The 12104-nt window shown below is 36.8% G+C and overlaps 1 protein-coding gene across 1 annotated transcript; it reads right to left on the bottom strand.

The window, feature by feature from the left end:
* Positions 1 to 10875: 10875 nt before the first annotated feature.
* LOC136150688 (GTP-binding nuclear protein Ran-like) lies at positions 10876 to 11690 on the bottom strand. Its single transcript, XM_065911390.1, has one exon. The coding sequence runs from the start codon at positions 11539 to 11541 to the stop codon at positions 11155 to 11157; it is 387 nt and encodes a 128-aa protein (XP_065767462.1). The 5' UTR covers positions 11542 to 11690; the 3' UTR covers positions 10876 to 11154.
* Positions 11691 to 12104: the final 414 nt, after the last annotated feature.

Genomic DNA, 12104 nt, shown 5'->3' with positions numbered 1-12104 from the left:
TGAAAAACTAGAAGTCCTTGCATTTTCCTATTTTCAAAAATATACAAAACTTGTTTACTATGTTTTGTATATATATTATTTTATCTTTCTATAATGATACATTTATTTCTTGTTCTACTGTATGGGCAAGTTTAGATTTAGGCTGCATAAGCACTACTTTTCATACCATTCATGGGTTTCTCAAGGCAAGAATATCGAAGTAGTTTGCCATTCCTTTCCCTAGTGGACCACGTTTTGTCAGAACTCTCCACCATGACCCATTCATCTTGGGTGACCCTACATGGCATGGCTCATAGTTTCATTGAGTTAGACAAGGCTGTGTTCCATGTGATCAGTTTGATTAGTTTTCTGTGACTGTTGTTTTCATTCTGTCTGCCCTCTGAGGGATAAGGATAAGAGGCTTATCGAAAATTCCTCATGGGAGAGACTGACTGTGGGGGAAACTGGGTCTTACTCTGATGGGCGAGACCATGCTCAGTATACTTTTAATCCAATTTTCTGTGGATGGGTGAGACTGTGTTCCCTCCCTGTTGTTTGGGTCTGAGGCCAAGCTATGGTAGGAGTAATGAAGGTTATAGCAGACATCCTTTAAGAGGACTTGTGCATGCACTGTTCTTTTCAGTGCCCCTGACCCTGCAGTAGGCCACTGTGAACCCACTCCCACCCCGCTCCCCCAGGCCCCTGCCCCCAGAGACTCCTGGACACTCACAGGCAAGCCTGGCTTAATCTCTTGTGGGGACACTGTTCTTTCTTCTGGCTCCTGGTGTGCACAAGGTTTTGTTTATGTCTTCCAAGAGTCTGTTTCACCACTACTATGGAAATTCTGTAATCAAATCCTACTGACCTCCAAAGTTAAATTCCCTGGGAGTTCTCAGTACCTTTGTCACATCCCCAGGTTGGAAAATCTGTTGTGGGTCCTAGAACGTTCTTAGCAGTGCGAGAATTTCTTTGGTATAATTGCTCTGCAGTTTGCGGGTCATCTGTTTGGCGGCTCTGTAGTGGGGCTAATGACGACCTCCTCCAAGAGGGCTTATGACACAGTGCATGACCCAGGTCTGCTGCAGCCAGAGCCCATGTCCCCGTGGCAGGTCACTGATAAACCACGCCTCCTCAGGAGACACTGAAACACTCAAAGGACTGTCTGACTCAGTCTCTGTAGGGTCTTTGGGTCCTGGTGTACACAAGGTTTTGTTTGATCCCTCTGAGTGTCTCTGGCGGGTGTAGGGTTCGATTCTAAATATGATTTTCCCCCTCGTACTGTTATGTTGGGACTTTTCCTTTGCCATGGAAATGGTGTATCTTTTTTTGGTGGGAGCCAACATTCTCCTGTCAATGGTTTTTCAGCAGCGAGTTGCAATTTTGGAATTCTCAAAGGAGAAGATGAGCGCACATCTTCCTATTCCAGCATCTTGTAACAAAAATGTTCAGTTTCCATGTCAGTCCCCAAAAAAGGCAATTTCAAAGAGTTTTCAAACTACCACACAATTTCACTCATGTCACATGCTAGCAAAGTAATGCTCAAACTTATTTAAGCCAGGCTTCAACAGTATGTGAAGCGAGAAATTATAGGTATTCAAACTGGATTTAGAAAAGGTAGAGGAATCAGACATCAAATTGCCAATATCCGTTGGATCATACAAAAAGCAAGGGAGTTCCAGGAAAAAAAAAAAAAGAAACACACAAGCATGTACACCAAAGCCTTTGACTGTGTGGCTTACAACAAACTGAAAAATTCTTTAAGATACAAAAATATCAGAGCATATTAACTGCCTCCTGAGAAATCTGTATGTAAACTTTAGAACTGGATATGGAACAACAGATTGGTTCCAAATTGGGGAATGTGTACATCAAGGCTGTATATTGTCACCCTGTTTATTTAACTTATATACAGATTACATCATGTGAAATGTTGGGCTGGATGAAACACAGTCAAGAGTCAAGATTGCCAGGAGAAATATCAATAACCTCAGATATACAGATTATCCCACCCTTATGGCAGAAAGAAAAGAAAAACTAAAGAGCCTCTTCATGAAAGTGAAAGAGGAGGGTGAAAAAGTTGGCTTAAAACTCAACATTCAAAAAATGAAAATCATGATATCCAGTCCCATTACTTCATGGCAAATAGATGGGGAAACAAAGGAAATCATGACACACTTTATTTCCTGGGGCTCCAAAATCACTGCAGATGGTGACTACAACCATGAAATTAAAAGACATTTTCTCCTTGGAAGAAAAGCTATGACCAACCTAGAAAGCATATCAAAAAGTAGAGACATTACTTTGCCAACAAAGGTTCATCTTGTCAAAGCTATGGTTTTTCCAGTATTCATGTATGGATGTGAGAGTTGGACCATAAAGAAAACTGAGTGTTGAAGAATTGATGCTTTTTAACTGTGGTGTTGGAGGAGACTCTTGAGAGTCCCTTGGCATGTAAGGAGATCCAATCAGTCAATCCTAAAGGAAATCAGTCCTGAATATCATTGGAAGGACTGATGCTGAAGCTCCAATGCTTTGGCCACCTGATGCAAATTGCTGACTCATTGGGAAAGACCCTGAGGCTGGGAAATATTGAAGACAAGAGGAGAAGGGGATGACAGAGAATGAAATTGTTGGATGACATCACCGACTAGATGGACATGAGTTTGAGAAAGCTTCAGTAGTTGGCGATGGACAGGGAGTCCTGGTGTGCTGTAGTCCAAGGGTTCACAAAGAGTCGGACATGACTGAGTGACTGAACTGAACTGAACTGAACAGTAGTATAAACTGTCTTTTGAAAATTTTGCATGGACTCAGGAATATATCCAAATGCAATCAAGAACAATGTCTTGCTTTTCCATTGCCTTTTGTTAATGTGACTTATTTCCCTCTGACTTTTTCAGCTTTCTCTTAAGTTAACAGCCTTTCAACTCTTTGATACCTGATATCTTGTCTTGCCATTAATCACCATGAAGCCAACAGCTAACATTATCTCTCTGCATTATCTTGAGTTTAACTCTGTCTACACAACAATGAATCAAAGTCATGAAAACAGAGGAGGGTTCTAAATAAAAACATGTATGCATATACACATTTTCAAACTTTCAGACCTCTAGAAAATGCTTTTGATTCTGACAATTTTCTTTTTGAAGTTAGTGTATTTTAAATAAACTAAGCAATGAAATTTTACTTAAAGAAAAAGTATTAAGTAGGCATAATAATTGAAAGCTATTTTGATGAAAAATTAATATATTGACTAAAGTTTACTACTATTTTTCTAAAATGTTGTTCTCAATGTTTTCCTTTCAGTGTTTACAAGTTATTTCATGTATCTTTACACATTTTAAACAAAAGAGTAGGTATAAATTTAACATGCATGTGATAAATCAAGTGATCAATTGGTTAGTTAACTGCTTGGAGTAACAAGAGAAATAGCTTCATGAATGATTCAAAACTGTTGCAGGTTAAAACTATATGTCTTTTATACTGTCTGAAGACTTTTAAACTCTACAACTTTGGAGTCACATTTTTATTTCCCCTAAATTATGGATAGTAATCATTAATACTACTGACACTATAAGCTGGGAGATTTTTATATAAAATGTCTCATGCAATTATATAATAAAATTATAGTAGCAAATAATTTAGGTTAAATTATTAACCTAATGATAAAAAATATGTTAAAAAATATGTTCTGAAAATAAATTTCACAAAATATGGGTAAACAGAACTGAATTTAAGGAGTATAGAAATGATACAGTAAAATTATATTCTTACATTAAAGAGAAGATTTTAAAAGAATATTTTTTCCAGCTTATTGCTGTTCTTAAGACTGTATCTTAAGGCACCATTTATATTAGTTATCCATAATTTTGTAATTTTCAATCTGTGTAATACACAGCTTTGATGTCAGATGGGCTTCCCTGTTGGCTCAAGTGGTAAATAATATGCCTGCCAATGCAGTAACTGCAGGAGACTCAGGTTCAATCCACAGTTTGAAAGATTCCCTAGAGTAGGAAATGGCAACCCATTCTATTATTCTTGCCTGGAAAATTCCATGGACAAAGGAGGCTGGTGGACTACAGTCCACAGGATTGCAGAGTAGGACATGACTGAGCACACACACGCAATACAACTAAAAATGTTTCCTAATCATAAATAACTTTAAATGAATCTAAATTCATACCAAGAAGAAAAGCATTAAACGCAAAAAGAGCTTAATACTTAGCAAGTTAAAAAATAAAATTAATAGGCAATTGAATTTTATGATATTATAAAAGATGAGTGATGCAGTTACATTTATAATATTTTATTTCTCCTCTTTATAAAATTATAAAGAACTCTAGAGTTATATGTAATAAATGAATGTTATCATACATCCATAATTTTCTTCTTAAAGTATGGGCTAGTGGAAAGCAAACCTTAGATATTTTTCATATGATTAGTACATAAAATTAATAACAGTGATCATTTTCTACCTTCAAAATGTTATGAGATATATTAAAACACGGTGGATAGCTGTAAATAAATCCTTAGATTCTTAAATTAGGAAAAGTCAAATAAACTTAAACACAAATAATTGGCAAAACATAAGCAGCAAAGTATAACCAAGCTTTTTGAAAGACAGTTTTAATTTGTGAACTTGGCAGAAATTCAATTCATTTTCAATTGCTAAACCAGATTTTTCTCTTGAGGTCTTTGGACAGACTAATAGACACGCGCTATACACAACATATGTGGATACTTGAGTTGTTAACTGCAAGAACAAGGTAAGGCCTAAATGTACACAGGAAACACATCAGAGAAGACAGGAAAAGAAAGAGATAATTCAGTATATTATTGATCAAAAGAGGAATAGACATATTGGATGGGCCAAAAATCCACTTAAGTTTACTGTAAAGTGTTATGGAAAAACTCAAAGGACAATTTTGGTCAACCCAATATATCAATCCTGCTTCTAGCATCTCAATATCAAGGTGACCAAATAGCTTATATTCTTTAATACTTTTATACGGTTTCAATTATTTATGTAACAAATGGAATATGAAAAATGTTCTGATAGGTTCATTAACTAAAAGCTTTATATTTGCAGCTAATAATAATTATGCTAAAATATTAACCTTGGCTAGAGTAGAAATTCCTCACATAGAGGATCCCAGGTAGATGGCCTACTAGAATATATTCCTCAATATACAGGGGATATTTTGTAAGATTTCAATTATATCATGTCAAATGTTATTTTTAGCATCAGAAACAGTCAGATGCATGCTTCTTGAAATATGTGCATCAAACATTAGTATGATGATACTAAGTATTATTCTCTTTCTTATAGATTAAAAAACAAACTCATCATAAATGATAATGTGCTCAAAGTCAAGTAGCTTTTTTGCTTTTTTTGGGGTGGGGTAGAAGGGGTACACCACATAGCCTGAGGGATTATCCAATACAAGCCCCCTGCATCAGAAGTGCAGAATCTTAACCACTGGATCATCAGAGAAGTTCACGGGTAGTTTTTTTGTGTCTGAGAGTTGTGGAAATTCAACCTCTCTGGAAACTGTCTGTTCCACTAAACTCCATAGTATCCTGCTGTCTTCATATGAGTGGTTGTGGCAAAATAAACTCTGCTTGTGTGTGTTCCTTTCTCATAATGTACCTTCTTGTGAAAGAGGAGGAATGAAAATATCAATAAAATTATCATTAAAGTAGATGACTTTATTCTGAGGCACATCTTATACCTATTTAAAATCAAAACTAGGTAATGCATTTCAAATGCACAAAGGCAAAATTTAAGGTCGTCGTTCAGTGTCCAAATTTTTGTGAACTCTTGGATTGTACCATGCCAGGCTTCCCTGTCCTTCACCATCTCCCAGAGCTTACTCAAACTCATGTCCGTAGAGTCGGTGATGTCACCCAGCCATCTCATTCTCTATTGTTCACTTTTCCTCCAGAATTTAATCTTTACCAGCATCAGGGTCTTTTCTAATGAGTCAACCCTTTGTATCAGGTGGCCAAAGGATTGGAGCTTCAACTTCAGCATCAGTCCTTCCAATGATATTCAGGACTGATTTCCTTTAAGATTGACTTGTTTGATCACTTTGCAGTCCAAGGGTCTCTCAAGATCCTTCTCCAACACACAGTTCAAAAGTATCAATTTTTGGGGGTTCACCTTTCTTTATGGTCCAACTCTCACATCCATACACGACTACTGGGAAAACCATAACAAAGATGGACCTTTGTTGGCAAAGTAATGTTTCTGATTTTTAATAAACTGTCTAGATTGGTCATAGCTTTTCTTCCAAGGAGCAAGTGCCCTTTAATTTCATGGCTGCAGTCACCATCTGCAGTGATTTTGGAGCCCCAGGAAATAAAGTCTGTCACCGTTTCCATTGTTTCCCCATCTATTTGCATTGAGTGATGGGACCAGATGCCATGAACTTCATTTTCTGAATGCTGACTTTTAAGTCAACTTTTTCACTCTCCTCTTTCACCTTCATCAAGAGGCTCTTTAGTTCCTCTTTGCTTTCTTCCATAAGAGTGGTGTCATCTACATGCCTGATATTCTTATTTCTTCCAGCAATCTTGTTTCCAGCTTGAGCTTCATCCAGCCTGTATAAAGCTTCTGCTGCAAAAAGTATATAATCAATCTGATTTCAGTTTTGACCATCTGGTGATGTCCTCGTGTAGAGTGGTCTCTTATGTTGTTGGAAGAAGGTGTTTGCTATGATCAGTGTGTTCTCTGGCAAAACTCTGTTAGCCTTTGCTCTGCTTCATTTTGTACTCCAATGACAAACTTGACTGTTACTTGAGGAATCTCTTGACTTCCTACTTTTGCATTCTAGTTCCTTATGATGAAAAGTACATCTTTTTTGGGTGTTAGTTTTAGAAAGTGTTGTAGGTTATCATAGATCATTCAGCTTCTTCAGCATTAGTGGTTGGGGTGTAGACTTGGATTTCTGTGATATTGAATGGTTTGAACAAACAGGGCTCTTTTGGTCATTTTTGAGATTGCACACAAGTACTACATTTTGAACTCTTTTGTTGACTATTAGAGCTACCCCATTTCTTCTATGGGATTTTTGCCTGCAGTAGTAGATGTAATGATCATCTGAGTTAAGCTCACCCATTTTGATCCATTTTAGCTCACTGATTCCTATAATAGATTCTTTTTTAAAAAAAGACCCTGACCAATTGAGTTTGTTTAGTTTGAACAATTTTAGTTGAAAGGCATTGGTATACTACAAATATAATCACCAGGATAATTATCAGCATTATAGTTCCAGATCCAATACTATGTGTAATGTTTGAAACCATCTTTGGGGGTCTAGCCCAGAATATTGATCAGCTAGCTGTTTAGCTAAGGTTTCCAAATTGTTGGAAGAGGGTAGACTCTTAGAGAAGGCTTCAAAGATTTCCTTTTGCAACAATTGTACATTTAAGGAAGTTTTATTTTATATATCTTGCAAATGAAATTTGATTTGTTCCCAATTGTAAGCACTGTGGTTGAATCAAACAGGAGTGATACAAAATTAAGTAGAATTCCAATCACAATTTAATCTTTGTTCTTGTAAATCTGTTAATTGATCTCCAACATATTGGATAGCTATGTTTAATTCCTGAATTTTATCCTGAACTTTTTCGTCTATCTGAAACTGAGTGACCCATATAGTATGAACATCTTTAGTCCAATTTTGAATAAAGTTTTGTGTTTGAATTGAAGTTTGTAAAGCAATGTCTGCGACAGCATCAGAGGTACAAATGGCTATTAACCCCAAAGTGCCAAAAATTAGCCATCCAATGAATTTCTTAGATCATCAGAGTAATTTAGTGAGTAACTTTGAGACAAGTCCTGCCATAGGATTCTCTTTCCAGGGTCGTTGGAGATCTTCTGGCAACCACAGACTACATCAAGATCGAAGAATCAAAAGGCATTCGTTTTTTAGAGAAATAGAGGAATTAAGACAAGTATACAATTTGCAATCTATACAAGTCACAGAATGTAAAGTCTTATTAAATTGTAAGTTTCCTATGGCTATAACATAAGGAAGGGGAACACAAGCATGTATAAAATATGAACGATTATAACGGCAGGAATAGTTACTATGACCTCAACTGGTCCCTGTGAAATATCCAATCCAAGTTCCAAGTTTTTCAGTACTTGCAGCAAGTTTCCAGATGTCCCATTGTTCAGGCCTAGTCCGTTTATTTAGGACGATTTGAGGGTGAGGAGGTGCCATTTCGCCATCAAGCCAACCAAGGAGTCCTTTGTCATGAAAGTGTTCCATTGAACTGCTGGTAATCTTCCATGTTACTTGAGTAACATAATCATACATAGTAATGTTAATATCATCTGAGCAGTTAAATAGCCACATACCATGAGGTCCCCAATCAACCATGGTGTAATTGGCCATAAACAGTAATTTCCCTCCTTTAGCTTGACATGTATCCCAATAAACAGGAGTATACTTAAAGTCTTTATAAGTAAACCCTTTATATTCCAATTTGTGTCCTTTTCCTAGAGTTTTGGTTGTATTGACACGGTTTTCATAAAAGGACAGGGCAGTGAACAGTCCAAGCAATGTGTGGAAGTTATTTTTTGGAGGCAGGATGAAAGCCTACATTTGTCGACTAACATTAATACATAATTCTGGTGAGCCCATGCATAAAGAAGGATTTCATAGCCTAGAGAGACGTTAATTAGTCTTCCTTCTTCCTTAGGATGAGAGGGCCCCTCCAAGCTCCAAGGAGGAGGCATATGTACTGAGTCATTAGTCGATACGATCAGTCTTATGACTGTCCATTCTATAACCTGCAATAAGGGGGGGAGGGGGGTGTCAGGTATATAATCCCAATAAGTGTGATTAATCAAGTCAGCCTGAGTGAGGGAAGCAAAAAACAAGCAAAGCAAGCATAGCAACAAAAATATTTTCAGGATTCTGAGGCATTCCCTGTTGGGAAACCAGATTTTCAGCTTGATTAGTAAGGGTTTTTATCTGTCCCCCAGTAGGGAGATCATAAGGTCAATGACGTCAAGGGCGGCGTTTCTTGGAAATTTTTATGGCTTGTACTGGAACCTCCTCCTCCTGGGAATTTCACCATTTCTTCTCTATCTTGAATGCTGGTGGCTCCCCTGGGGTGGATATTCTAAAGAGGGAGCCAACTGATTTCGTTGGCTCCATCTGGAGAAATACAAGCACACCCCCTTCCCTGTAATATTAATTTTCCAGATTTCCATTGCTTAGTCAACCCATTTTGATATCAAATGGACAGAGAAAGGGAGGCATCCGTCAGTTTTTCTGCTTTTGTCAAAATATCTCCTTTCAGTAAGTTTAAAAATGTAAAACAAATAAAGCTGTATTAACAATAGTTATAGGATTAAAGAATATATTGCATTGGAATCTAGTAAAGTCTGCTCTGGATAAGGAAGATAGAAGTGTTGCTGTGTATTCCTGCTTTTTAAATTTTTTTTTTAAATTTTTTATTTGTAGTGTCAGTGTGTGATGTACTCGTTCAACTATGCCCTGTGCTTGTGGAGTATAAGGAATGCCTGTAATATGTTTAATGAATGTAAAAATTGTTTGAATAGCCTAGAAATATAGGCAGGGGCATTGTCTTTTTATAGAACTAGGTGCTCCCATTACTGTAAAGCAAGTTAACAGGTGGGTTATAACATACTGTGTAGTTTTACCTCGGAGAGGTGTGGCCCATATAAAAAACGAATTTGTATCGACTGAGAAATGTAAGAAGGAAGGGAGAGAAAGTTCAGGGCAATGAGTTATATCCATTTGCCATAGTTCTCTGGGCTGTAATCCTCTAGGATTGATAATTTGTGCAATGGGTTGAAGGTGTAGGGGCCTACATGTAGAACAATTATTAATGATTTCTTTATCATGTCAGTATGGAATTTTCTAAATTTGATGTAGTGAGCCAGCATTATTGTGTAATAGAGCATGCTGCTCTTCAGGAGTAGCAAAAGAGGCAACTTTATCAGCTTGCTCATTGCCAGGAGCCATAGGGCCAGGAAGACAAGAATGTGCTCGAATATGGGTAATATAAATGGCAGAAGTACGGTTCTTAACAATAGATTGTAGTTCAAGAAAAAATTGCTGGATAATAGATTGATTAGAATTTATGGTAGAAGTTTCTATATTTTTTAATACAAAAACTGAATATAAGGAGTCAGAAACTATATAAATAGGGTAAGGATGTAGGTGAATAACCTGAATGAGAGCATATAATTTGTTTTGTTGAGCAGAGTGAAATTTAGTAGAAAAGACTTTATATTATTTGAGAGACCAGAATGAGGCTTTGGTGTTTTAGTCCCATTCATATAGAAAACATCAGCTTAAGGTATATGTTGTGATGTGACAATGCGAGAGATAAGAAATTTGGTATTTTTGAAGAAATTCCAAAGTTTGTTAGAAGGATAATGAAATAAAATTTCTCCAAAATATTCTGGAAAGGCTATTTGGAAATCAGTAGAAGTTTGTAATGTGTTCTCAAATTGAGATTTATTAATAGGTACTACAATTTTATGAGGATTGGAGCCAATTAGAGTCCTAGCTCTATTTTTCCCATTGCTGATGATTAGAGTGATCAAATCAAGATAGCGTGTAAATTACCTTGTCCCTCTAAAATGGGTATAGATACATTATATTGGGTATTCTTGTTGGGTAGAAAGTCCTGTGGGAGAATGGAGAGAGGGGAGTATAAATAACTCTAGAGGTAAACCAAGTCTATTACTAGTAAGAAACTGTTTGCAATTTATTTTGTATTAAACAGAGTTCTTCTTGTGCCTTTTTTTTTTTTTTTTTTTTTAGATATTTGAAATACAACTTTATTCTGATTCTAAACGAAAAGGAATGGGAATGACAGTAACAAACAAGATTCCACCTCTCAATATTGTCATGTGACTATAGCAGTCTTATATTTGAAACTCAAGGAGGAAACAACTGTGTTCCAAAACACCTAAATACGCAGGTCCAAAAAATGAAGGTTTTTTTTTTTTTTTTTTAACTGCCACATTCACTCCAAAGCCCATCCATCTCCTTCAGCATCCAAAGATTAAGCACATGTTCTGCTTAGCTATATAATAAAGTGGCAAACACGCTGCACCACTGACATCACAGGACAGTTGCCTATAAAACTAGACTTCTGACGCTGGGCCCCAGCTTCACTTTCTCACAGGTCATCATCTTCATCCGGGAGAGCAGTTGTCTGAGCAACCTCTAAATCGTGCTCATACTGTGGTGCCAAGGCTGGGTCCATGACCACCTCTGGCGGGGCAAGAGCAGGCATGGCGACAAACTCCAAGTTAGGGTCTCCAATCAATTTTCTAGCAAGCCAGAGGAAGGGCTTTTCAAAGTTGTAGTTACTTTTGGCAGAAATGTCATAGTACTGAAGATTCTTCTTTCGGTGGAAGACAATTGACTTTGCCTTAACCTTTCTGTCCTTAATATCCACTTTGTTGCCACACAACACAATTGGGATGTTCTCACACACTCGTACCAGATCTCTATGCCAGTTAGGCACATTCTTGTAAGTAACTCTTGATGTTACGTCAAACATTATAATGGCACACTGAGCTTGTATATAATAGCCATCTCTCAGTCCACCAAATTTCTCCTGACCAGCTGTATCCCATACATTGAACTTAATAGGTCCTCTGTTGGTATGGAACACAAGAGGATGAACCTCAACACCCAAGGTAGCTACATACTTCTTCTCAAATTCACCAGTCAGATGATGCTTCACGAATGTAGTTTTTCCAGTACCACCATCACCAACCAAAACAAGTTTGAACTGAAGTGAGCAAGGGCTATTTAAATCAGGATCTCTTTTTAAAGTGCTAAATAAATTAGCTGATAATTTGTAATGCCTAAAGAGGGTTTAATCCAATTTATATTGCCTAAAAGTTTTAAAAAATCATTCAAGGTTGATAATTTATTAACATGAATCTGTGTTAGTTGGGGAGTAATATGTTGTCTATTAACAACAAATCTTAATAGTAAGGTGTAGATATTTGAATCTTTTCAGGTGCAATGATTAATCTAGAAGCTTTTAAGCATGCTTGAGTTATGTCAAACATCTGTTGAGTTTCTAAAACAAATGGAGTTGAAAACAGTAAATCA

This window comes from Muntiacus reevesi, chromosome 19 (assembly GCF_963930625.1).
Source record: "Muntiacus reevesi chromosome 19, mMunRee1.1, whole genome shotgun sequence".
NCBI lineage: Eukaryota > Metazoa > Chordata > Mammalia > Artiodactyla > Cervidae > Muntiacus > Muntiacus reevesi.
The sequence above is the reverse complement of the archived record's forward strand: the minus strand, read 5'-3'. Positions and strand labels throughout refer to the sequence as shown.